The sequence below is a fragment of the Podarcis muralis genome, chromosome Z, assembly GCF_964188315.1.
Source record: "Podarcis muralis chromosome Z, rPodMur119.hap1.1, whole genome shotgun sequence".
In the NCBI taxonomy this organism is placed as follows: domain Eukaryota; kingdom Metazoa; phylum Chordata; class Lepidosauria; order Squamata; family Lacertidae; genus Podarcis; species Podarcis muralis.
The window spans coordinates 33,465,952-33,493,641 of NC_135673.1; the positions used below are offsets into that span (position 1 = coordinate 33,465,952).

General features: G+C 46.6%; 1 protein-coding gene across 2 annotated transcripts in view; it reads left to right on the forward strand.

Annotated features, from left to right (window-relative positions):
- Positions 1-3,713: 3,713 nt before the first annotated feature.
- The window catches only part of PCDH19 (protocadherin 19), a 142,012-nt gene continuing 118,035 nt past the window's right edge, over positions 3,714-27,690 (forward strand). The window contains exons 1-3 of one of the 2 annotated variants that reach the window (XM_028715917.2): positions 3,714-4,532; positions 5,512-7,725; positions 11,923-12,250. In XM_028715917.2, the coding sequence (XP_028571750.1) occupies positions 5,579-7,725; positions 11,923-12,250 (2,475 nt within the window). In that variant the 5' untranslated portion in view covers positions 3,714-4,532; positions 5,512-5,578. The other variant, XM_028715919.2, reaches the window with a different exon arrangement.

Consider the following 27,690-nt stretch of genomic DNA (forward strand, 5'->3'; position numbering starts at 1 on the left):
TTGGTGATTTTGTGGCTGATTTGAACCGTGTGCCTAATGTGGAGCCCCTACCATTTTAAAAGGACACCTATGCGATGGGTGGATGATCTAAAACTAACTGCATGGCTTATGTAGATAAGGGAAGCAAACAACAGAAAGTGATGGGGAGACTTTGAAGAGATGTATATCGAAAGATGGTTGTGAGATGTTGTAAAGAAAGACAGAGAAAGAACCCGCCTTAAATATTCTAAGCCCCTTTGTTACACCAGCTCTGTTGAATTTATATAGACGGGCAGGTCTGCAAAAATCTCTGTACGGATTCATGGAGGAGGAGGATGAAGAAGAAGAACCCTTGTGTCAAAATATCCCAGCATATGGAAAGTTAGCAGGTCAGGGAAAAGCTCTTGGCTTACATTTCACCTCTAGTATGTTGTGGTTGTCCAGAGGTGGAGAGATTTCAATGGGGAGAGGTACTTTCAAACAACAACCTTCTGTGTGCTTGGCCATGCTTGTTGGGCTGATGTTGTAGTTCAGCAACATCTGGAGGGTCAAATGTTCCCCATCCCTGCTTTACATGGAGCTTGCCATGCAAATAATATTTGAGAGAAATGCTGTAAGAGAACCATTGCTCTCAAATGAAGAGGTGGGATCTAAGGTAACCAGGGTAGGTGGTGTAGAAGTTGAAACCCCCAAGGGCAATTGAAGTGGATCAAGGTTAGCTGGCGCAGTGTAGTGGCTAACAAATGAGCAGTGCTAACCTATGCATTCAAATGGGACTTACTCCCAGGTAAATGTGCATAGAGTTGCAGCATGCACGACAAATCAGGAAATCCCTTGTTTGAATCTTATCCCCTGGGTGAACTTCTCTGGGTGATTTTGGGCAAACCATCTCAACTGCTTATCCTTGGAGCACTATAGAGAAGATAATGCAACTTACCTGCCCTACAGGCTTCTTACGCGTTATAAGAAGATATGAAGTGCTTTGAACACTTGAGAGCACCATATAAGTGCTACATATTTTAAGCACATCAATGACGCTCTTCTGGAGCCACCTGCAGCGTGGATGTTATTGTTGTCACTTTGTACTCTATTTTTATGAGCCAGGATGTGTACTTGTCTTGTGGTTTTACTGTGCTCGTGACACCTTGTGTTGTTGTTACTGTGAGATGCTTTGAGATGTTGGGAAGGCGGCTGATAAAATTAACAGAACTTTAGGCTGCAACTCTGTGCATAGCAAAGTGCATTAAAATCAATGCACGCTTAATTTACATTGCATTGCGGCCACTGAGGTAAGGAGTCCTCCCTCCCTCCGAAAAAATGTTCCATCTTTGTCTTTAAACCTCTTGCTGCTTGTTCTATGAAAGCAGGATGAAGGATTGTTCATTCTTGTATTATGGTTGCGTTCTATACACAAGCGATCCCTGAAGCCCACTGGAAGTCTGGTGAATTGGTTTCCTTTGAGGTTTATTTATTCTCTTATGATGCATCCTTACATAAGTGGAAGGTGGTTTGGATGGTTATATATACATAACAAGTTATGAATCCATTTTATTTTTCACTCATCTCATGGTGCCAGAACTATCAATCTAACAGCTCACCAGAATTGTCCTAGTGTCTGATTATTAGTTTACTTGACCACATTATTGTTGCAGTTATAGAAACACACGGTATAATGTCCTTTTACACTTTAATCATGCATTTCCTTTTTTTTCTTTTTACAGTGGTAGACTAATCTCTCTCTGCTATTTCCAAGAGAAAATTTTGATCGTATAAGCTAAGATGCAAAGAAGGACCAAAAATATCTTTATCTGCTTAGAGTCCTCAAGAGCTTCAAAACTCTTGTTTGTTCTAGTGTGGAAAAAATACCTGCACTGTGGGGCAGATGGCTAGCAATTAACCCTCCCATTTGTTCCCTTTAAATGCCTGCATTCTCTTTCATTCTTAAAGAAAGGGCCAGAATTGAAATATACAAACCACAGAAAGCAATATACTGAGCCTAACTAAACTAAAATCAAACAGAAAGAAGCCCAGACAAGGCCCTTGTTCAGTGAAATCAATTCCCAAGGCAGTCTGATTGATTTATAAGCATACTTTTCGGTTTCATTGATTTAAGGATTCAGCTTGTTTGAAAGCAAGTCATGGAAGAGCTCTTACAACCCTGGCTTTCTATTCATCGGTGACCGTAATTAACAAGCACAGACAATGAGGAGGAGGGGGGGCTGGAGGAGGTGTCCTCTCTTCTTCTTTTTATAGTGCTAAATTCATTAAGGAGAGCTGACCTCATTCAAGGCACATTCCCATGTTTGGGATTAAGACAGATTTGGACAACAGAAATATTTGAGTTTAAACTAAAGCCACTAGCATTCTGCCCACTGCAGTAAAGGTAGGGGTGGTCTCGGAATTGGTGGGACGGTGAGATTTTATTGGACCCAACAGTAGTTTAAAAGATGCAAACTTCTAAGTTACACTGAACCCCAAATCAGGTGGGGGAGAAAGGCTATTCAGAGGAAATCTCTATTTGGATATTTGCATCCATGATGGTTTTTGCAAAATAAAAGGTTTGCCTGTTTATTTTTTCTTAAGTGCGTTGCGATAGAATAAGCATTACTTGTTGCAGGCAGGAATCTGCATCCTTAGAAGTATCTACTTATAATTCTCCAAATCACCACGTTATCTTTCAGGTAGCCGGCTTCAAACAGCAAAGAGAAGAGTCACAGCGGCGGACCTTGGGGTCTCTAATTTCAGCGGCGCGCTGTGCGACGCCCAAACCCGCCCCCCCTCTTGCGCTCCATTCTTAATAATAGTTGCGCTGCCCCCGAGGCTCTGCGCCCAGTGCACCCGAACTGATTGCGCTCCCCTAAATTTGCCTCCGAGAGCCAGTATAGTGTCAGGGGCTAAAGGTGTTTGCATGGAAACAGGTTCAAATCTCAGCTAAGCAACGGAGCTCACAGGTGTTGGGAAATGCACCATTCCTAGCCTAGTCTACCTTACAAGGTCGTCGTGTGCTTAATATTAACTCCTGCTGAAAAACCCTACCGAACACAGTGAAATTTAGTTCTGAGTAAAAACGCGCGGGGTTTGAGCCGAGCGAGCACTTCTTTAGCACCCCCCCCCCAGCCGCCCTTAGTACTGTCTGCTTTTGCCGATCTCCATCTCTATTTCTGCGCTGAAAAGAAGGCTGTTTGTGCGTGTGGAAGCAGGTTAATCATCAAGCAGTTTCCGTGCCCTTGCAAGTTTTAAAGGGAAGGAAAACGTTGCGGGATTTTTGCCCCGAGCAAACTCCCAGCCGTCTCATGATATTTGAACAAGTGCTTTTCACAAAACAGCCTTAGAAAAACAAAACAACAAACACTGATCGCTACAAACGTTAGTCAAACCTACAGGAGGGGGTGGGAAATCACGGAACGAAATGAAATATCCAAATCTTAGATTTGCCCCATCATATTTCTAAAGGGGTGGGGGTGGGGGGGTGGGGATGACAGGAGAGAGGGGAAGCCAGTTGCCTCCCTGGAGAACCCTGCAGAGTGACTCCTCTTCGCTGCATCCTCGGCGTGCGCGCGCCCACACACGAAAAGGGTACTCTTATCTCTCGCTCCCTTGGGTACCACTCTTGTACATTTCGCCCGCTGGGCCCCGCCCCTTTCCTCCTCGCCGGGCCCCGCCCCTTCGGCTTGGAACGCGCTTCCCCGGGCTCCGATTGGCTGAAGCCCTGCCGTAGCTCGGGCCCGGAGCCGCTGTGTCTCTAGCTCGCGTGCGGCCAGCAGTTTGCAGCAGCGGCAGCAGCAATAATAGCAGCAGCAGCAGAAGAAGCAGCAGCAGTGCGCGCCGGGTTGGTGGGGGGAGGAGGAGGTGGTGGAGGAAGGCAGAAGCCGGCGCTTGCAAAAGTCGGGCAGGGGGAGCGGGTAGTGAAATTTAAAATTTGGAAACAGAGAAGGAAGGGAAAAGGAAAGAAAAGAAAGGGGGAGAAGCGGCGGACCGAGGAGCTGACCCGCTGGAGAGCGATGCAAGCCACTGCGGTCTGGCTGGCCTCTGCAAAGGCGCCCGCAGCCCGCCTGGTGGAGCCGCGGATTGGCTTCCAGAGAACTTAACATTAAAGAGAGACAGAGAGAGAGAGGGGGGCAGCATCCACCAATTTAGCTCTTCTTTGCAAGGGATTCTTATATTTATTCTTCCACCTGGCTTCCTGCTCCACCGGAGCTCCAGAGTTGTCCCCCCGCTCCTCCTCCCCCTCCTCCCTCCACAGTTTGCAAAAGGACGATGAGGTTTGCAACCAAACTTTCCTCGCCTGCGCTTTGTTCCCGTTGGCGACTAGCGGCCCGGAGGATGCCGAACGCGAAATAATCATGGGGAGAGAGAAGAGGAGAAAGGAGAGTCTCCCCGGCGAAGGATTGCAACAGCGGCGCCTTTGATTCTTTCTCCCTCCCCCCCCGCCCTGCTTCGTGCCTCCCGCCCAGCGCAGAGCCGTCAGCGGTGGTTCCTTCTTCCTTTCTACCCCACCCCCGTTTAAACCACGGAATACCATCCACCAGCAGTTCCTCGTTTTGCACACCGAGGTGAGGAGGTGGGTACTGTGATCCAGGGTGCCCTCCCCCCCCTTGCCTGTGTTTCCTCTCTCCCCCCCCCTTTAGTTTAGCCTGTAATTTGGGGATGACATTGCCTCCGCTTTCTCATCTAGTGCACGGAGGTGCTTCGGCGGCAGTTCTCTAAGAAGACGCTCTCTCTGCCTTCTGATTTTGCCGAGCTGACTCCTCTCCCCACCCGCGCCTCCCAGGCCACCCCATCCGCCCGATCTTCCTTTCCCACCCAGGGCCAGTTTCGCTCGTGTGACATGACCGGACAAGGATTTTTTGCCTCTGCTAGTGGCCCCTTCCTTACGGCCCCTCCTCCGCATGCCCTAGCCTTACTTTCCGCCTAGCCTCCCTCTCTGCACCCCGATTTCAGCCGCTCTTTATTACTGTCATTTTTCTAAAATAATAATCTCCGGATATCTGAACGCCTTCGCCAAGCGGAGGCTCCCCCAGAGAGTCCGCGTTTTGCATAAAGGTCTGTACAATTTTTGGGGGGGAAGGGAGTGGAAGTGAAGGAAAGGGGGGCAAGAAGAGAAAGAGATTTGCGCATGCCAGGTGCAAGTAAATTGAGGCGCCTCTCCAATATACAGACTGCACTTAGGATGTGTGTGTGTCTGTGATTCCCCCCCCCCCCAAAAAAAAATAGAATATAGCTGTGCTGTAACTTAGAACTCTCCTTGACCTGGCTGAGTGGAAGATAAGGATTCGATGTTTCTCTCCCCATCTTTAGGTGGTGTTGCTTATTCTAGGGACTGAGGCTGAAAGATTTGTGGCAGGGAAGCAAAAAGCAATTAGCTCTTAAAGTAACCACATCCAAAGTCTCCCCTTCCTTCTCCTGATTAACCCCCAGCCACCCACCCTGTCCAGCTCCCCTGCCTCTCCTTCTGATTCGCTCCTTTCTTTCTATCTATCGCTGAAACAAACCCCAAACTAGTAAGCCCAAATCCCTCCCTCTCTCCTCCAGCCGCAAAATCAACAGGCAACAAGAGGGAAGGGGAGGAGGAGGCAGTGGGTGCACTGAGCCGTGAGCTATGGATATTCTGTGCCCACTGCTCCGTTTGCTGCTCCTTCTCTTGTGGACTCGGGCTGGAGCCCTGATCAACCTCAAGTACTCAGTGGAGGAGGAGCAGAGAGCCGGCACCGTCATCGCCAACATCGCCAAAGATGCCCGAGACGCAGGCTTTGTGCTGGATCCCCGGCAGCCCACCGCTTTCCGCGTGGTCTCCAACTCTGCACCACACCTGGTGGACATCAACCCAGGCTCAGGGTTACTGGTCACCAAACAGAAGATTGACCGGGACCTACTTTGCAGGCAGAGTCTAAAGTGTGTGATCTCATTGGAGGTCATGTCCAGCTCCATGGAGATCTGTGTGATCAAGCTGGAGATCAAAGACCTAAACGACAACGCGCCCAGCTTCCCCACAGACCAAATCGCACTGGAGATCTCTGAGGCTGCCAGCCCGGGGACCAGGGTACCATTGGAGAGTGCCTACGATCCGGACTCGGGCAGCTTTGGGGTGCAGAGCTATGAGATCACACCCAATGACCTCTTCGGCTTGGAGACCAAGGTGCGTGGAGACGGTTCCCGCTTTGCTGAGCTGGTGGTTGAGAAGAGCCTGGATCGTGAGACTCAGTCTCATTACAGTTACATGATCACAGCTTTGGATGGGGGTGACCCACCCAACTTTGGCACTGTGGAGTTGAACATCAGGGTCCTTGACTCAAATGACAACAACCCTCTCTTTGAAGAGCCCGCCTACACAGTGAGCGTGCCAGAGAACGCTCCCCCTGGCACGCCTGTCATCCGCCTCAATGCCACAGACCCTGATGAGGGCACCAATGGGCAAGTGTTGTATTCCATTCACAGCTTTGTGTCTGAGAAGGCCAGGGACCTCTTTCAAATCAACCCCCAGACGGGCCTGATCACGGTCAGTGGTGCAATTGACTATGAGGAAGGCCATGCCTACGAACTGGATGTGCAGGCCAAAGATCTTGGCCCCAGTTCCATCCCTGCGCATTGCAAGGTGACTGTCACTGTGCAGGATGCTAACGACAACCCCCCTCTCATTAACTTGCTCTCTGTCAACAGCGAGTTGGTTGAGGTCAGTGAGAATGCGCCTCCAGGCTACGTTATTGCCTTGGTGAGAGTATCTGACCGGGACTCTGGTGCCAATGGCCGGGTGCAGTGTAAACTGTTGGGCAGTGTGCCCTTCCGCCTGCAAGAGTACGAGAGCTTCTCCACTATCCTGGTGGATGGGCGTTTGGACAGGGAGCAGAGGGACCAGTACAACCTCACCATCCAGGCTAAGGACAATGGGATCCCAACTTTGCAGGCCACCAAATCCTTCACTGTCAAGATCACAGATGAGAATGACAACCACCCTCATTTCTCCAAACCTTACTACCAGGTCATTGTGCAGGAGAACAACACCCCTGGGGCCTACCTCCTTTCAGTTTCTGCAAGGGATCCTGATCTAGGCCTTAACGGCAGCGTCTCCTATCAGATTGTGCCATCCCAAGTCAGGGACATGCCTGTCTTCACCTATGTCTCCATCAACCCAAACTCGGGAGACATCTATGCCTTGAGATCCTTCAACCACGAGCAAACCAAGTCTTTTGAGTTCAAGGTCTTGGCCAAAGACGGAGGCAACCCCTCCTTGCAAAGCAATGCCACTATCCGAGTTATTGTCCTGGATGTCAATGACAACACCCCTGTGATAACCGCTCCTACTCTAGTCAATGGGACTGCAGAAGTTTACATCCCCAGGAATGCTGGGGTTGGCTACTTGGTGACGGTGGTCAAGGCAGATGATTATGATGAAGGGGAGAATGGCAGACTTTCCTATGAGATGGCAGAAGGAGATAGAGGATTTTTCGAGATAGACCAGGTCAATGGTGAAATAAGAACCACCAGAGCATTTGGGGAAAATTCAAAGACTGCCTATGAGCTGATTGTGGTCGCCCACGACCATGGGAAAACATCTCTTTCAGCTTCTGCCTTGATTTTGATATATCTTTCTCCATCCTTGGATGCCCAGGAATCCATAGGATCTGTTAACCTGTCCCTGATTTTTATTATCGCCCTGGGTTCCATTGCTGCCATTCTGTTTGTCACCATGATCTTTGTAGCAGTAAAGTGCAAACGGGATAACAAAGAAATCAGGACCTACAATTGCAGGTAAAGTCTGTCTGTTTCTTGGTACCAGCAAAAAAAATAATATAAAAAAATTAGTGCCTGGCCTTTATAGCGTGCCATTTAAAACAAAATAAAATTGACTGCAAACCAAAGGAAGGCATCAAGTCGCTCCACATAAAATACCCACGGCCAATTCCTGGCCGACTTTTTTAAAAAAATGTGTTCACACACCCACCCAAATCCCAGTTAGTGAAGTGGATCTAATACGATGGCTTGGCACAAATTATCCTTAATCTAAAACAGGCCAGCTGGGATCAGTCTTAAATCTGTACTTCACCTATCTTTGGAAAGTGTGTGTGTGTAGCAGTCCCACACACATCCCCCCCCCCAAGTACATAAAATGTTAGTACAAGAAAAAGAACAAGGGAAGGGTTGCAGTTGCCTTTTGGCATGTAGGTGTGGATATATGCTTCTATGGAGCTCTGCTCAGGCTTGGATGTGACAAATTGCTGGGGTGTTTTGTTAGGGTGGTTTTTTTTTGAGAATCACTGGAGTGATTCTCCATGGGGGAAGTTTGGGAGTAGGTGCTGTAGTGATGAATAAACCCACACTCACGGCAGTTGCCACGGGTGGACATTGCTTTTTAAGGGCCTCCTCAATCCTGTCAATAGCCTGTCCCCACCAGATGAGGTCACTGTGGGTGCTTTTTAGAGCTGCACTTGTTTTCTCTGGGAGGTAAGGAACAGGGAGCTGGCAGAACAGGAGATGAAAGAAAGCAAGGTTCAGCTAGAAATGCTCCACGGAAGCCTTTTTAAAAATTGTCTTTTTGAGAAAGAGAGAGAGAGAGAGGGAAGGCGAGTGCTTCCTTACACTAGGAAATTGTGCTGCAGGTTTTGCAAAGAGAAAACAACAGCTAAGCCATCTGTTCTACTCATCACCCCGGCAAAAAACCCCACAACTTTAAGCCCAATTGATTGCTAAGTCAAAAGGTTGTCCATAGCTCTTTCCTGACACTTAAAATAATGCTGTCTTATTTTTGTTACACTTTTGTTCGGTGATCTTTTTAAGTCCGAGATGCGGGGCTCTCCATGAACCCCCCCCCCCGCCTGTATTTGAAAGCTTAAGATGTGGATTGAAGTCCCCTGAATATGTAACAGCCAGGCGATTATTGTCTGTCTCTTGCTATTCTCTGTGTTGCACAAGTTAGTAGACAAACGCTAACCGCACATGAATATCAATTGGGCGCCATAAAGGAGCAGCTGCGGCGGCTCATAAATGGTTTAATCCTGTTACGAGCGAAATAGCCGTGACTTCTCCCTTCCTTCAGTCCTAAGTCATTTCTGATGGAAGGGATGGAAATTAATTTTGCCCTCTCTATTGAAACATACAAATGCCTCAGGCAATTTGGAGAATCTGGGAGAATGTGCAGCCTTTTAAAGTTTTATTTATACCGATATAATGACTGAGAGCTTGGAGTTTCTCTTTCATTCATTTTTACAATGGGCACCAGGGTTTTGTGTGTGCGCACACACACAGATGCATACATACCTGTGTGTGTACATGTGTGTTAGTATGTGCACATAGGGAAAATCAGCTGCAAAAATAAAACCATTAGATGTACTCTTCTAGGGAGCTACTTGGCTTTTAAATGAGAGCTAATATGCTGAATTTCTTTTCCATCTTGGTCCATTAAGCAAGGGCAGGCACTGAACATAAGCAGGAAAAAAGAATTTACAGTTGTGTCAACGCCACTAACAGATTTGCACTTCTGTATAACCAGTTGGTTTAGTGTGATGGCTCAGGGATTAATGAAGTGTGTGTTAATTAAATCATTGGTCAATAGGAGGAAACTGCACCATCACCACCCTCCAATAAGACAGCAGAACAAATGCGTGTAGGCAAAAATTTTAGATTCTGCATTTTCAAACTTGAAAGATTTAGGCAAACACAGTTAAGGCATTTTTATGTGTCTGGATCTCTTCCCCCACACCTGGGGTTTTCGAAAATGTATAGAGATGTACACTGGGAGGAACATTTATTGACCGGAGTGAGGAACAAACCAGCTCTTTATACAGTCACACCAGAAGAGCTTTGAAAGTGAATGGAGAGAAGCATTCTTGGTGCAACGTATATTTTCTGTGGAAAAGAGCAGAGGGAGGGGTGGAAGGAGATGACGAGTGTCAGGAGCTGGGCAGTGTTCTTTAGTCCCACTGGCTCGGTTCTGATGGCTGCACATCAGCCTGCTGTGTCTGATTTTCAGACCTCCAGTGTGTTCAATTTGGATTCCTATCTCTCTCTTCCACTCCTTTTTTTTTTTAAATCAACATCTTCTGACATTCATCTCCTATTACCCTTTCCTTTTCCAGTCCACTGTTCTCTCAGTAATCCATTAACCTTGCCTCTGGGGGAGGGTTCTTTAGTTCAGTGGTAGAATAGAAGCTTTTGCAACATGTAAAAAGGCCTGAGGTTTAATCCTTGGTATCCCCAGTCAAGCGATTTCAGGTAGCAGGTGATGGGGAAAAGACTTCTCTTTGCCTGACATATTAAAAAGCTGCTGCCAAGCAGAATAGCTCGTCCTGGGATAGCTGGCCCACTGGTCTGACTCAGTATGCAGAACTATATGTCCCTTTCTTTTGATATCTTTCCACTACTATCAGGAAATTTACATGATAATACCTTGGGAACAGGCAAACTTTCCTTCCTTCCTTCTTTCCTCCCTTCCATCCTGGGTTGCATTGCTCTTTAAAGTGTCCTATATTTCAGTGAAGCTATATAAACACAAATGTGCCAGGGGAGTTTAATAAAAAGTGCTCTTTCACTCGAGGCATGTGATGAGAGGTAAAGATACTTTTTCTGGCTTGGTGTCGTTCGCCACCCTGGTCAAACTCCCCTGCTATCAATTAAGTAAGAATATAAGCAATATCCTTATGTAAGGTGGAAAGATCCTCTCAGGTTACTTCCTCTTGTGGTTTCATCATTACAGTTCCTGGATTTTCAAGCCAGGCAATTCTGAAAGTTAAGTGGACCCCACTTTTGGAAACAAGTATTTTCAGGCCTTGCTTAAAGTTGAACTGATTTCTTTCGGAAGACTGCAGTGCCTGGCATCTTCTCTGCATATCTACATCTGTGTGGCACTGATAACGATACACAGTCCCCAACGGTAATACCAAGCTACGGTTACTTCAATCTAGACTTACTGAGATAACGCTGAATGCGGTCATGTTTTTAATTATTTTTCTGGTCCTTGTTTACTGATAACTCCACTCCTCTGTCTCCCCCACTCTTTACCTTCTTTCCTTGTGTACAAGAGACAAAGCAGACCTACATTCTGTAAACCGATTGAAGGTCAAAAAGATAATTTTCTCCTTCTGAAGCGCCAACACCTTTGTCTGCCAAAAAACAAACAAAACGAAAACAGTAGCCAACAGGAATGTTAAGTTTGAAGGGAGCAGGAAAGAGCTGGCATTGGGGGAAAGGTTCTGACTGGCCCGATGCGATGAGGAGAAACGAAACTGAAAAGAAAAGGCAGTCTACAGATGCGATAACATTTTCAAGACGGATGTTGCATCCTGGTCCACAAGTTCACAAAAACGACTTGCCCACAGAAATGCTTACTGGCCCACCAAACTGCTTTAAAAGGTCACCTGACTTTGTGGCCACTGTTTTACTCACCGCAGGTGACCAGACAAGTGGCTGTTCACAAGTTTGCATTTGATAGATTTACAACACACCTACAGGGGAGGTCGGGCAAAATGTTTGTGTCAGGTTTATTGCTATTGGGAACTGCAAATAGAACTGCTCCTTTCTCTGCTGGTTTTTTTCCTCTCTCCCTGCTTTTCACGTTTTATATTAATCCGTTTAAATAACTTTTCAGATCCTTATTACCAATGGAAATGCATTCAGTTTTCACTTCATGGATTTTTACATAAATTATTTTCTTCCCTTTTCTGCAGGCTGAACTATATCTCTGGTAACTAGATATCAACAATTCTAAGCAGCAGACAAAGCCAAGGGAACTTTTTGTGTGTGTGTCCTTATTCCTCACTTGTTGTCTTTATGTGTCTGACCAACAAACTTTATGCCTGTGAAAAAATAAAGACCCTCCGTTATCACAAGAGCCAAGTCGATGACCCTGCAGGTGGATGGGCAACCAGTCCTTTGGGATTCTCTGTTGACTAGTATACAGTCTTTTTTTGAGGATGAAGTAAGATACTCACTTTGCTTTCTTGTGTCCTGCAGAATTGCAGAGTACTCCTATGGGCACCAAAAGAAATCGAACAAGAAGAAAAAAATCAGCAAGAATGACATCCGCCTGGTGCCACGGGATGTAGAGGAGACCGATAAAATGAACGTTGTGAGTTGCTCCTCCCTCACGTCATCTCTCAACTACTTTGACTACCACCAGCAGACCTTGCCTCTGGGTTGCCGCCGATCTGAAAGCACTTTCCTCAACGTAGAAAACCAAAACAACAGGAACACGGGGTCCAACCATATCTACCACCACACCTTCACCGGCCAGAGCCCTCAGCAGCCAGATCTCATCATCAATGGGATGCCACTTCCGGAGGTGAGTGTGGAGGGGGCGGGACTTGAGAAATGTTGAGCTTTCCCTCATAAGGGGTGGGGGGCATTGCCTTCATGGTCTGCTTGTGAATGCCCAGCATCATGTGAGTTGACTTTGGTTGGAAGTTGAATGCTGGGTTAGCTGGACCTAGGTTTAGATGGCTTTAAGAAATGTTTTGACATATTCATGGAGGACGAGGAAGTCTGCCAATGGTGGCTAGTGGTCCTGATGGCAATACAGGACTTCCACATTCACGGTCCTCATAGATCACTTGAGTAATAGCTCTTGGGGATGGATAACAAGGGAGTGCTGTTGGCTCCATGCCATGATTGTGGGCTTCCCAGGGCACCTGAAGACTCAGAAGTCCTTGATCTGATGCAGAAAATAGTCCTTAAGTTCTCACTCTATGACATACTTCAGGACTACAGTGATACCTTGGTTTACAACCGTAATCTGTTCCGGAGGTCTGTTTGTGAACCAAAACAGGTTGTAACACAAGGCACGCTTTCGCCAATGGGGCCTCCAATTTTTTTTTTGTTTTTAATAATAAAAAAAGGGTTGTAATAAAAAAAAAAGTTGCAAACCGGGTTTGATGTGTTTGTAATCCAAAACATATGCAAACCATGACATATGCAAACCAAGGTACCACTGTACTTGTCTAAGTGGAGCTGTTGGCATTGGTTCCTTCCATTAAACCAGGGTTGGAGAACCAATGGCCACCCAGATATTGTTGGACACCAGCTCCCATCAGTACCAGGAATAATCTGGACTGATGGGAGTTGTAGTCCAGCAGCAGCCACAGTTCAACAGGCTTCCCACCCCTACATTATGTTGACCCAACAATGTGCATGTGTGCATGTAAAAATAATGTCTAAAGAATTAATTTCGGCTTTATAGTTTGGGGTTTTTTATGTGACCCATCATCATTGTCTTACTGTGGCTGATCTGGATCTTTTCAGGTGTCACCCTGCAATTTAAACAAGAGCATTTAGCACAGGTTGTGAATGCAGATTGAGCTTTCTTAATTTAAGTAGCGATTGAATGTTGATATTGCATATTGATATTGTATAGTTGGTGGCCAGATGTCACCACGTAAGACTCAGATAGGCATGGTTTTCTTCGGGCTTCTTTTCCTTTCTTCTGTCTTCGTGAAACATGGCTGTCCCTGCTAGTGACATCATCATCCTGTCCTCATCCTCTGACTCTGTTTACGAACAGGATGTTAATTCTGACTATGTTAGTTACAAATGCATGGTAAAGGAGAATTGCCTCAACATAAGAAGCATGGGTTTAAAAATAAGTCCATTGCTCCACTGTATTTATTTATTTTAATTTTTATAAATGGAAAGACAAGCTTGGGGTGGGGGGAGAAGCCCAAGGTTTGCAGAAGTAAAGAAACATACAAAACCGGGCTTTAAGAAGGCAGCAGGCTCTGGGAAGCTGGCACAGCCCTTGTACCACCATTTCAAAGCTAGGTAAGTGCTCAGCAGGCTTTGGGAAGGTGGCAAGAGGGCTATGGGATGCCCTCACACCTCCTTTCCAAAGTTGAGTAAGCAGCCTTCTTATGTGTGGCCCAGTTCCGGTAGTTGCTGGTTCTACACATTTTTGTGTATATATGTGGACCCACAGAACCAAACTCTCAGGCAAAATGTGAATCGCCTGTATAGTGGTTGGACTGTTTTACTCAGGAGTCCTGGGTTTGAGTCCTTTCTCAGCCTTGGATGACCCCAGGCCAATCATGCTCTATCTCACACAGGAGCATAGCAAGCTGCCTTCTACTGAGGACATTGCTTCATCTAGTTCGGTATTGTCCACACTGACTGGCAGCTGTAGCTTTCCAGGGTTTCTTGCAGGTGTCTCTCCCAGCCTTAACATGGAGACTGAACTGGGGACCTTCTGCATGCAAAGCAGATGCTCTGCCACATAGCGTGTCTGGGGAAACCCAGCCAGATGGGCGGTGTAGAAATATATTATTATTATTATTATTATTATTATTATTATTATTATTATTATTATTATGAAAGGATGTGACTACATGTGCAGTGTCTCAAACACCTTGGGAGGAGTTGGGATGCAAATTTCAATACTTAAAGCTGCTATAAATAAGGTATTATAAAATCCAAATGAAATTCAAGAGCCTTGTGGTTTGATTACAGGGTTACTTAGGTGAGCATCAGCACTACTTGATGGAACGGGCAGAGCTTTTTCAAATCACAAAGTCGGAAGGGGCCTCATGAAGGTCATCGACCTAGTCCCTTGCTCGATCTAAACTTGCGGACAGCTTCCAGTTGAAGCTGAATAACGGAAGATTCTGAAACGACAAAGGAAACTTCTTTTCACATTGCGTAGTTAAGCAGTGGCATTTGCTCCCAAAAGGGGCAGTGACAACCACCAACTTGGGTGGCTTTCAAAGAGGGCTAGATAAATTTGCGGAGGATAAAGCTACCAGTGGCTACTGGTCCTGATAGCTGTGTTCTGCCTCCACTGTCAGAGGGCAGTAGTGCTTCTGAATGCCAGTTGTCGGAAACCACAGGAGAGGATAGTACTCTTGGGCTCACATCCTGCCCATGGGCTTCCCCAAGGGCTGGCCAAAGTGTTAACAGGATACTGGACTAGATGAGCTTCTTATGTTCCTAGGACCTGCAATGCAGGCTGCAGCTCAAACATCCCTGGCAAATGGCTGCCTGGCCATTTGAATGCTCTTTCAGCATAGGAGAACCTATCACTTCCTGAGGCAGTTCTTTGCATTAGGAAGTTTCTTCTCCCGATGAGCTGAAGCCACCCAGAGTGGCTGGGGAAACCCAGCCAGATGGGTGGGGTATAAATAATATTATTATTATGAAGCCTGTTTCTCTGCAATCTCCAGCTCTTGGTTCTTGCCGTGCCCTGTTGAGCAGCAGAGGGAGCTTTCCCGTTATATAATGGCTTGCTTCCAGATGGAAGGACCATTGCTCTAGCTGGTGGATCACACAGATTTGTATGTAGTAGGCTCCCAGTTCAATCCGTGGCACCTCCACTTAAAATGATCAGACAGGAGAGAATCGGAGAGATGCTCTTCTGTCTGAGGGTCCTGGACAGCTGCTGCCAGTCAGAGTAGAAAACTCTGGGCTGGGTGGAGAAATGGTCCTCTCTTGAATCAGGCAGCTCCCTATGTTCCACCATGATGATTACGTCATTGGTGGCTGGTGTCCATTGGTACTGGTGGGGAGGAAGGCAGGGAGCCCAAACAGTCAATGACAAGCAGATCCAGCTAATTGTAGTTGTGACCCCCATCTTCTTCCCTGCTGGGTCTTACACTGAGACTAAGGGGGGGGGGGGAGCTGACAGGTTGTGCTGCCACACCCTTGACTGGTTGTAGGTAAGGAGGCAGGCAAGTGAGGGCTAGCTGTTAGTAGACTGAGGGTGGTGGAATAATGGACCAGTCACCATTGGTGTATCTATCAGGTGTCTCTAACACAACACATAAAAAAGGAAGAAAAGTATGAAAGCCGTTGCGGATTTCAGTGAAATGAAGCCAATTTCCCCGAGGGTGATTTTCCTACATCTGTCCTTTTTATATTTGAACGATGAAATGTCTTATTATTATTTTCCTTGCTTCCCCCCCTTCTTGGGAGGGGAGAAAACACCCACATGCTGTGGAACAGTGAAGCTTTTATCGTGAGATAAGCCATTTTCTTCGCTGCTAGGAGAAGGAAATGCACATGGATTTGTGCTCACAACCCTTCTGTTGGGCATCCTTGACTAACGCTGGTTTGTTGCTCTTTGAATTATTATTTGGTATTAAGTAAAACAATCAAAGGTTTTGTCATGTTTCCTGCTTTAAACAGAATAACAAAGCTGAGAAGCTGTTGAAATATTTATGACCTGCTCCGCTCCGCTCTTTGTTTTTTGTCTTTTTTGGTAAATGCAGGTGACTATGGATTTACTTCTTTGTAAACAGGTACACTGATGATGACTTTAGTTTTTGGCGGGTGATGAGCCCAATCCAGAGATTTATCACAGTCAATGTCTGCCCGATTTCTAGTTGGAGGAAGTTCCATAGAGTTGGTCCCACTAAACTGACGACACAACTCTTGGTCCTTGCATAATTCCTCTGTAAAGGCAGATACAGTAGTTCTTTCACCCCTTCACTCTGGCACCAACAGCAGCAAAATCACTCCCCTTTATGCCCTTTAACTGCTGTCTCCTCTACATAGATGCCTAAGGACAGGTCTGATAAAGCTTCTGCTGTTGTCCAAGGAGCCCCTTGCTTGTGTTTTGTCTCACATGAGGTTGAGTCAGATGATGGAGCAAATGCTGTTGGCCAAGGGCTGCCCATGTGGTGACTTCAAGATAATGTTGGGACCACAATTCCCACTAGTCAGGGATGATGGAAGCTGTAGTACTTTTGAAGGTCAACATGTCTGATTTTTCTGCTGTTGGCCTGTCAGCCCTTAAACAGTCATGGCTTCCCCCAAGGAATTCTGGGAGCTGGAGTTTGATAAGGATGCTGAGAGTTGCCAGGAGACCCCTGTTCCCCTCAAAGAGCTACAATTCCCAAAGTAGTTTAGTAATAAATCCCCCTTCCTAGGGAACACTAGGCATGAGGGGCATAGAGGTCTCATAATCCTCAGCACCCTTAACAAATCTCAGGAATCTTTGTGAGATGCCATGCCTGTTTAATGTAGCATCAAAGTGCTTTATGGTGTGAATGTGGCCATAAATCCTTTAATTCAGGCATGGGGCATATTAGGCAGGCTTTGCAGTTTCAAACATTTTTAGCTTTGTTTAGTAAATAAAATAGATGTGCTAAATTAGAGCACTCCCTAAGGCATCAGAAAAATTTTCCAATGCAAATCAACCTATGCAAACCTAACTTGCATAGACTGTTTTTCCCCCAATTGTTCAGCCTCCTGGCACCAGGTACATCAGACCAGTGACTCAGGCTCTGGACACCTGATATATCAGAGGCAGATGGATTGCATGCAGGTGCAGGCCGAAGTCAGGCCAGGTGTCAGGCAGCGTGTCTCAGCACAGAAAGAAAGCCAGGCTCTCCCAGCAGCTGCAAGTTGCTAGGTTGCTGGTCTTGTAGTCCATTGGGATTAACAGATTAGCCCTTGGACATTACCTTACTTTCCTGCATTGCAGGGTGTTAGACTAGATGATCATCAAGGTCTCTTCCAACTCTACAGTTCTAGGATTTTCCAGGTTAGGGCAGGGGGTGTCATGGGATGCTGTAGCACTCACTCTGCTAGGATGGCCTGGATTTGTTCCCTCTGCTGACTGATTGCCCCAGTGGCACTATGGGGTGTTGCCCTGGTGGTAACCATCATTATTTTTGTGGGGGTTTAAAGAAAAGGAGAGAGGGAATGTGTGTATTTAGGAGAACCAGCTGCCAAAGAAGACAAAGTTCTTTTGTCTTAATATTTTGCATGGAACAGGAGCAGCCCTCCATATGTTGTTGGACTGCGGCTGCCATCATTCCCAACCATTGGCCATTCTGGTTGGGACTGATGGGAGTCTGACACCTTCTCTACGCAGCTTTTTGCAAATGCAAGGGACACGCTTCTTTGCCCTTGCTGCTGATGGCTGAGATGCATGTTTTGAAGACCCACCCTATGGCTGTGACTGATTTAGTTGTTTTTCAATACTGCGTTTTGAATTGTTTGTTTCCTGCCTAGGACCTGCTGGTGAAGGGTGGGTACCATCACCACCACCATATAAAAAGTTGCCCTGATATGATTTGAAGAGCACTACTACAACACAGGGTGGTGCTGTGTGTTAAACCACAGAGCCTAGGACTTGCTGATCAGAAGGTCGGCGGTTCGAATCCCTGCGACGGGGTGAGCTCCCGTTGCTCAGTCCCTGCTCCTGCCAACCTAGCAGTTCGAAAGCATGTCAAAGTGCAAGTAGATAAATAGGTACACCTCCGGCGGGAAGGTAATCGGTGTTTCCGTGCGCTGCTCTGGCTCACCAGAAGTGGCTTAGTCATGCTGGCCACATGACCCAGAAGCTGTATGCCGGCTCCCTCAGCCAATAAAGTGAGATGAGCACCACAACCCCAGAGTCGGCCACGACTGGACCTAATGGTCAGGGGTCCCTTTACCTTTTACTACAACACAACACACATATCTTTCTCTGTGTCTGCACTGCAGTGTGGACATTTACAAACCATGCTTTGTGGTTAGATCTATTTCTAGAAGAGCCAAAGTAGCATGTTGTTTTCCAGCATCTGTCAGGGCAAATGGGGCACTGCCCCGCCAACCCCAGCCTGCCTTCAGCCACCCCACTCCCAGCTGCTTGCCTTCTTCCTCACATACAACCCTAGGGGTGGCATTGGCTGCCAGCTTCCCACAGTTGCCTTTGTAGAACTCAGGCAGAAAATGGGAACAAAGCTAGAATGAATTGGCTCTGCCTGTCATCGGCTCTGGCTCCACCTACTGTTGGCCTCCTGCCCTGCCTGTCCCAATGGGCACCATCCTCTGCTGCTGTTTTCTGTTCCCTGGGAGGCTTAGGAGAAACAGCGCTGATACCTTGAGAGGAATGCTGTTTTCCATCCCTCCGCTCCAACAGAGCTTTTATGCTTTTGCTAGTTGCATATGTGACCACAGGTTTGTTTGCATATGGATTGGAGATGGAGATTAAAGCATCCAGATAAACACGGGGATAAATCAACAAGGTCTTACCTTTTTTAAAAAACAAAACCCAACAGCTATGAATTTCCCGTAAACCCTTCTCTTCCCTCCTTTGCCTCTCTTTCTGTGGCTAGGTGTGCACAGTCCCTCAGGTAAGATGGCAGTAGACCTCAACTGCAGGCTGTGACGGGCTCTTAGAAAGCTCCCACCTGTCCCATATAGGTGTTATGTTCCGGAATGATCAGGAAGGTTTGGAACCCAGGTTGGTGGGAAGGGATGTAACTAGGTGGTAGGGCATCTGGTTAACATGCAGAAGGTCCCGGGTTCAATCCCTGGCATCTCCAGGGAGGGGCTGGAAATGCCCCAACTGAAATCCTGGAGAGCTGCTGTCAGTCAGCACTGAGCTTGATGGACTAGTGGTCAGACATGGTTCAAGGCAACTTTCTGTGTTCTTAGCAGGGAGGATCTGTAACCATGGGGTCTAAGAAGCTTGGTGATAGAGCATCTGCTCTGCATGCAGAAAGTCTCAGATGCTATCCCTGGCATGTCCAGGTTGGGCTGATTCCTGTCTGGAATCCTAGACAGTCATAATCAGCCAGTGTGGACTGTAATGAGCTGGATGAACCAGCGTCCAGAGTCAGTGTGAGGCATTTTCTATGTCCCTAAGCTGTTTGTGCACCTACTTCAGAGGGAGAGGGGAAAATGTGTCCCTTTGTGCTTGGTTCTTTCCTCACCTTCCCCCTAAGAACTACCGTATTTTTTGCTCTATAAGACTCACTTTTTCCCTCCTAAAAAGTAAGGGGAAATGTGTGCACGTCTTATGGAGCGAATGCAGGCTGCGCAGCTATCCCGGAAGCCAGAACAGCAAGAGGGATCGCTGCTTTCGCTGCACAGCGATCCCTCTTGCTGTTCTGGCTTCTGAGATTCAGAATATTTTTTTTCTTGTTTTCCTCCTCCAAAAACTAGGTACGTCTTATGGTCTGGTGCGTCTTACAGAGCGAAAAATACGGTACCTTCTCCTCCCTGGCAATCATTCCCCAGTACCTGTTGCCATTACTTTCCCCGCTATTTCCTCTGGCTTATGAATTTCCCCCCAGCTCTGCGTCTTTGTTTTGGGAACTGCGGCATATAAATAAGACCACAATAAGAGCCCTGATGGATCACGCCAGGAGCCCATTTACTCCAGTGTTCTGCTCTCGCAGTGGCCAACCAGATGCCTGAAGGAAGCCCATAAACAGGACTTGATTGCAAGAGCATTACTCTCCCTTCTTGTTGTTTCAAGCAACGGGTGGTGGAGGTAGCTGGGCATGCAACTGTTAAAAACGCAGGAGGTGGTGATGGCAGTGGCATCGGCGTCAAGTGTAATACTCCTGGGCAGAAACGGTAGGGTAGAATGTCCTTTTTTTTCAAAAAGCAATGTCCTCTATCCTTCATTACTTAATGCAATTTGTGATAATTGCTGTTTTTCTGCTTGGTGGGTCTGCAAAACAAAGAGGAACAGCGGTAGTTTAATCCCCACTGAGGTGGTCTCTCAGTTGAAGTTAATGTGGGAGTAGACTGGTATTAAAAGGCAGGTGTGAGCATGCTCATCTGAGCGTTAAAGTAAGCAGCATTAAAGTAAGCACTGTTGCGTGGTTATAGAGCTAGCATAGCAGAGGGGCATAGGAACCAACTCCACTTACTTGGGAGTAAGCTTCAATATAATGTTCTCCCGAGTGAGCATGGTTAGGACTGCACTGTAAGAGAATTATCTGCAGTGCGTACTTTCTGCCTGCTTTCTACCGGCTTAAGTGTCATGGTTTTCCAGTGCTGGACCAGATCATAGTTTGATGAGCAGTTCTGAGAATTCTGTTAAGGATCCCTGGGCTCTTCAGAAAAGCCCCAGTTCCCAGTGCTCCCAGGACAGTGGGGATGATGATCAAACCAGTTTAAGGCTGTTGCCCTGACCCTTCTTGCGTGACAGCAAGCCCCATTGAATTCAATAGGACTTACTTCTGGGTAGATATGGTTAGGCTCACCAACAGAGTAAGTTGAGGGGCCTTGGTTGAAATCTCACCTGAACTGGGTTGAAATCATTAGGGGGTTTTATGCCAGCCAGTATGTCACCTGGCACCCATGGGCAACTGCCAGGGCCCACTGGAGTTGCCACTCTATGTGCCTTTCTATAGGCTTATCCGACTGCTGTGGTGGGAAGTCGCTTACCTTTGTGATTCTCCTACAATACCTTGAAAATAATACTCATTTTAATATGGCTCTGCAGCATCTGGGGATGCCCTTGACTGGGGTGGGGAGTGGGGAGTAGTTGACGAGGAAATCGAGCGGGCAGAGATGGGATGGGAGATAGGAATGAGTTCACCACTGGGCACTTTGCTGGAGGCCCCCTCGAACTCATTCCCCAGCAACATGGGAAGATATCACCACTCACACCTGTACAGGAGTGTTTGAAGAACAGCCGAGATGAAAGGAGGCACTGAGTGCTCATGCTGAGTTGAGATTTCTGCCCCTTTCCCTACTCTGACTACATTTTCCATAGCTTTCTCTGTTTCAATTATGTTGTGCCAAGTTCCACCCTAGAAAGCTCCAAACTCGCACAGTCTTGGCCTTTTCAAGGTTACCTACTCCGAGTTGGTGCCAAGGCAACTTCTGCATCATTGCACAAATGCCCAGAGCCAATAGTGAGTGCAACAGCCTGTAGCTGCTGGGAGTGAGGGAGTGTCTAAAATGCAATTAACAGACTACAGCAGATGTAATATAGCACCGTTCCAGAGAATTAAAGCTCCGTTTCGCTGCCGGTGTTGATATGAAAACCATAATGTGGTTTTTCCAACTACACATGAATGGCATTGACCTGTGAATAATATCGGTTGCTGTTATATTAGTTGTTGTGTCAATCCTGGATTCAGATTATATATACTTCACAACTGTATTGGGCAAAAAACATAGCAAGCTTTTGAGTTGCACAGAATCCTTCAGGTGGGATTAAGAAGAGGAAAACCGAACTGTGTATAAATAGAACAGGAGAAGCTTGTGTGCGTGTTCTAACTGCAGAACTTCAAGGCACTACCACTAATACTGAGTGATTTTGCGATGTTTAAATCTAATGGATTCAACATCCAATCCAACTATTTTTCCTTGGAAGTGTGTCCCCTCAGTTTTAACAGGGTTTGGATCATTTAGAGATGACCTGCGTATGCAGCAGGGCCACACAGCACAATTGTATTTGGCCTGTATGCCAGAAGTCAACATGTTCTTGGGAGCACACCATTAAATGTATTTCTGATTTTCTGTGAAAAATGCTCCCTGCACCTTTGCAAATTATAACGTTGTGAGAAGAGTTCTAAGCCAGCTTTCTCTTATACGTACAACTTTTCCATTGGAACAGGGACCTTTCTCTTCTTCTTCTTCCATGGGAGAGCATTTAGAGGGTGTGACTTCATCTGCCTGCAGCCTGTTGTGGCATAGACCAGGCAGAGTGGGATTGCGCGATTCTCTTGAACGTGTAGATGACATGCTTTGCACATGCTAGCATGTTTAGGACCACAGCCTGAGTTGTTTAAAAACCAGAAGTTGATTCCCAAATTGATTCAAAATCTGTAATTGATTGATAACACTGGGAAGTAGTCACTCTCATTGGGGTTTTAAGCATGTTCAAGTAACTGTTTGCATGAATGCTGTCAAAAGTAACATAAAATGGCATCTCCTGGATTCTAGGACTCAGCTAAAGGTAAAGGGACCCCTGACCATTAGGTCCAGTCGTGGCCGACTCTGGGGTTGCGGCACTCATCTCGCTTTATTGGCTCAGCCGGCGTACAGCTTCCGGGTCATGTGGTCAGCATGACTAAGCTGCTTCTGGCGAACCAGAGCAGCGCACGGAAATGCCGTTTACCTTCCCACTGGAGTGGTACCTATTTATCTACTCGAACTTTGACATGCTTTCAAACTTCTAGGTTGGCAGGAGCTGGGACCGAGTAACGGGAGCTCACCCCGTTGCGGGGATTCGAATTGCCGACCTTCTGATCGGCAAGTCCTAGGCTATGTGGTTTAACCCCCAGCGCCACCTGCGTCCCCCAGGACTCAGCTAAAGGTAAAGGTACCCCTGCCCGTACGGGCCAGTCTTGCCAGACTCTAGGGTTGTGCGCCCATCTCACTCAAGAGGCCGGGGGCCAGCGCTGTCCGGAGACACTTCCGGGTCACGTGGCCAGCGTGACATCGCTGCTCTGGCAAGCCAGAGCTGCACACGGAACGCTGTTTACCTTCCCGCTGGTAAGCGGTCCCTATTTATCTACTTGCACCCGGAGGTGCTTTCGAACTGCTAGGTTGGCAGGCGCTGGGACCGAACAACGGGAGTGCACCCCGCCGCGGGGATTCGAACCGCCGACCATGCGATCGGCAAGTCCTAGGCGCTGAGGTTTTACCCACAGTGCCACCCGCGTACCCCCCCAGGACTCAGCTACTCAGCTGCAAATAAAACATTTTAAATGTGTTGTAAAGTGCAGTGCACAAATGTGACACTAGATGGCGACAGGGAGCTATGCCAAATTCAATATATTTTTCAGAACTTTTTTTTTTTAAAGCATATTCACAGTATTTTTTTTTTGTATGTGTGTAGATTCCACCCTAGTCTCTAAAAATATTGAAGTCACTGGTTCTGGTCTCTTTTGGTGTAGGCTTCTTCCCTTCTCCCCAGGCCACATCTCTGAGTGTGCCCTCTGCTGCTCTGTGCCCTCCTCAAGTGCCCTTGCCTGGCTGGCTGGTGTCCTTGAGTAGTATAACACCTTTTGCTTGCCTGGACAGCCAGGGGTGTTTGCTTGTAGGAACTTCAGATTTTTGGGTGGGTGCAGTGTCGCCTGACAGAGGCAAGAATCTCATCTGTTGCTCCACCCACTTTTGCCTCTTGCTCCGCCCACTACAAGGGAATGTGACCTTTGGGTTGGAAAAGATTCCTGGGCCCTGGTCTAGTCTCTAGTTCTGAAAATTTAGACGTGGGGATTATTGTGTTGCTTTTCCTAGTTACAATGCTAGTGCATCTGACCTGGTTTGCAGCATTGCCTTGACGTTGCATTGCTTGCTGTGCTATGGGGCTGTCGTGCTACGTTTCATTCACACCAGTGGGCATGGTGTGACACAACAGCAGGCGTCAGTAGACATGCCACCACTCCGTATGTGCATGTGCACATCTGTTTCACCCATGAAAAATGTCAGGAAAGAACCTCATGCCAAAATACAGTCCCAGATTTCATCATATAGCATGACATATGAAAATGGCGAGAAAAAGGTGGTGCAGAACTACTGGGATTTTCCAGGTTAAAGGTAAAGGACCCCTGACCATTAAGTCCAGTCGCGAATGACTCTGGGGTTGCGGCGCTCATCTCGCTTTACTGGTCGAGGGAGCCAGCATTTGTACGCGGACAGTTTTTCCGGGTCATGTAGCCAGCATGACTAAGCCACTTCTGGCGAGCCAGAGCAGCGCACGGAAACACCGTTTACCTTCCCACTGGAGCGGTACCTATTTATCTACTTGCACTTTGACATGCTTTCAAACTGCTAGGTTGGCAGGAGCAGGGACCGAGCAACGGGAGCTCACCCTGTCACAGGGATTCGAACCGCCGACCTTCCGATTAGCAAGCCCTAGGCTCAGTGGTTTAGACCACAGATTTTCACTGGATCCGGTTAACACAGCACTAAAATTCCATTGGATTCTGCTAGATTCCCGGAAGTGTCTTTTATGTTGTGCGAAAGATCATGCAAAATGCCGAATGCGGGGAAGCATTTGTGAAATGGAATGAAGTACTGCCTCGATGCAGCCTTCGGAGTGGCAAGCATATACAGTACCTGTGTGTCGCACCGATGTTTCCAAATCATAGCCCTTCCTGCCTGGGTCTCGCTTCCCCTCTTGCATGCATCTGATATGGTGGAGAACTGCCTTTCACCTGAATCGCAGCACTTTATCTCATTAATAATAATGATTATTGTTCATTAGCAATTATCTGTTTACAAAGCAGATCATTACGAGGCCCGCCAGGTGGAGATGGTTTTTGTAATTACCACCACTTCCCAGCTAGAATTCAGCTAATACAACTAGAACAGCTAAGGATAAGGGGGAGAGGCAGAGAAAGAATGAGTGAGAAAGGGAGAGCAGTTTGGGTTCATCCAGCCAGTCTCCCCACAGTGTATTTTCCAGAACTCTGTCCGTTCTTGTTTTAAACGACTGTAGCAGCCGAGCATTGCAGCTTCCCTGGGGAGGCTGTTGAACAACAGACTTATAGATCTGAGTGTCAGGAAGATTTTCCTAATGTTCCCGTTGAACGTGTGACTTTCCCCTTATTGCCGTGACGCGAAGGCAAAACATTGTTTGATGTGAGATACGATACAAGGGTAAACATGGTAAGCTTTATATGCCACTTAGCGTTAGATGTTTTGTGTCTGAGTAGCGAGTGGGTGTCTATAAAGAAAAGAAAAGGGGAGAGAGGGGAAAAAAAATAAAATAACAGCTATCTGTCTTTATAGCAGGAGAAAGGCTTGGGATTGAATTGAGACCGGGCTGGTCTTTTTAAATCTCTAGGCTCCTTTTTATTTTAACAGTTAAGAATCTTGAAATAAAAAAGTCCCCGAGGATTAGATGTTTGTAAAGATTGCTTCCTGCTCTGCAAAACAGACCTTTCCCACCCTCCCCTTCTTCCTTTGAATGGAGTAGAATTTCAGATGCTAAGAATGTCAGTGCAAGTATAGATGGGGTATCTGTCATTGTCAAATACCCTCAATTCTCCCTGACTATAACTCCAAATTCTGCGCTGAAGAAAACTGGGATTCTGTGGCCAGAATAAATTATGCAAATGAAACAAATTCGGATTTCTCTCTCTACTTGGTCTTCTTATTTTCTCCAGTTTCTCCCCAGTAGTCATACCTATGCAGCACACTGCAGTTCCTCCTTCTGCCAATGCCAAATAAATCTTATCAAGGCTCCTTTCAAGCCTTTCACAGGGTATGCCTTCTCATTCATACACGCTAGAGACTTGATTCTGAAAAAAATAATAATCAAAGGGAGCTGGAAGCCCAAGGAAGCAGAATACTATGCCCAGAGCCACTTACGTACACTTGGTTAAAACAAGGCAGTCGGTGCCCACAGGCTTGCAGTTTGAAAGTCACAACACAAAAGGAAAAAGGAACTGGGAAGGAAGAGGAAAACAATTTGAAGTGCTGATTATTATACGAGTTTGCATAATCATCAGTTGGAATGTGAACAGTAAGGGGCAGGAAGTGCATGATGGTGCTGGCCTTTCAACACAGCTGATGGGGGAAAAGATGTCTTGCTTCCCATCTCTTTCATTTAGGCAGCCTCCTAGAATGGCTGCACCCGTGTTTCTTCTTCTTGTTTTGTTTTTTAAAACTTAGTTATCTGAAAGCTAAATGAGATGAGATGACAGAAGATCAGTTGCTGAATTTCTTGATCTTCTTTTCTTCTCTTATTGGAAATGATAAATGCAGCTGTGACTGCGCCCAATTCGGCCTGGGACCATTGCACTGAAGGAGGAAGAATTTGCTGTTTCTCCCCTTGCCATTTCCCCAGTCCTAGTAATCCATTTGTAACTGGTATGAGCCTTGAGGGGAGAAACAACTCCAGCATCTCTATATAGGGCTGGGAATCATCCTATCTGAGACCCTGGGCAGCTGCTGCCAGCCAGTGTAGGGAACACTGAGCTCAGTAGTCTGAGTCGGATAAGACAGCTTCCTATGTTCATAACCACAAGGTATAACAGAGGTACTCAGTGTGTTAATTGGAATAAGGGACTGCCTTCAGACTGTCAAAACCCGAGATTTCAATTCTCAGGAAGATTTCATTAAGTTCCTTTGAATTGGGGGGGGGGGGGAGGAGAGGACCTTTTCCACCACGTTGATCCAATTTGTAACACGACCATTGTAAAAGCCTAATAAAAATGAATCAACAAAAATTGATTGCACCTTTAATTAAAATTTAAAGGTGAGTTGTGATAATTAAGAGCAATAAATTAAAGGGTACTGCATTGTTCACATTTGAATTTAGATGAATTCTCTGTTCTCCGCAGTCCGCCAGTCAAAGTGTTCAACAGAATAAACAAAGGCATAGATGTTTTTACGTAGCGTGGAGAGAATGGATTGGCTTCTGGTATGGGCTCTGTAAGGCCAAACCGGCAATACGTTAAATGTGTGCCTGCATTGAATGCGTATGGGTGTTTTAAACAGCAGTTGTGTGTGTCTGTGTCTGGGTGGAGAAGCGGATATAGGTGTGTGAGCAGAATCAGGAACACGCCATTGCTCACTGGGAAGGATGATTTTTCTTCTAATTCTCTGGTTCCAGTGACTCCTTCCCCCTACCTATAGGGATCGGGTGGGGGGTGGGAATTCAGATTAGTTCACATTTAAAGTTGATTCTGCCAGGTCTGTGTTCTTGGAAATAATATGTGAACCCAAACCCCAGCCATCCTTTGAAACATGCACTTCTCCGAATTTTGCAATGCAGTTCTCCAGTCAAGCAATGTGTACGACAGCGCATGTACTGGTGTATAAAGTGCACATAAAAATCTATATATTAGTAAAAGCAGTGTACAAAAGCACACTATTTTAGTGAAAGTAGCTTTGCAAAAATGTGTACGTTGAGTGAATTTGCATACAAAGAAGTGTACAGGAAGAGAAATTCACAGCAAAATGCTCATAATTTTTCTCAGCCTGATGTGGAAATGTGGAGAATTGAATTTAAGACCGGAAAAGGGGGAAATTGACTGATTTGCTCATTCCTAACCACCAATATGCTATTCACCCCAGGAAGCATCTGTGTGGAACAAAGCCCTGAAA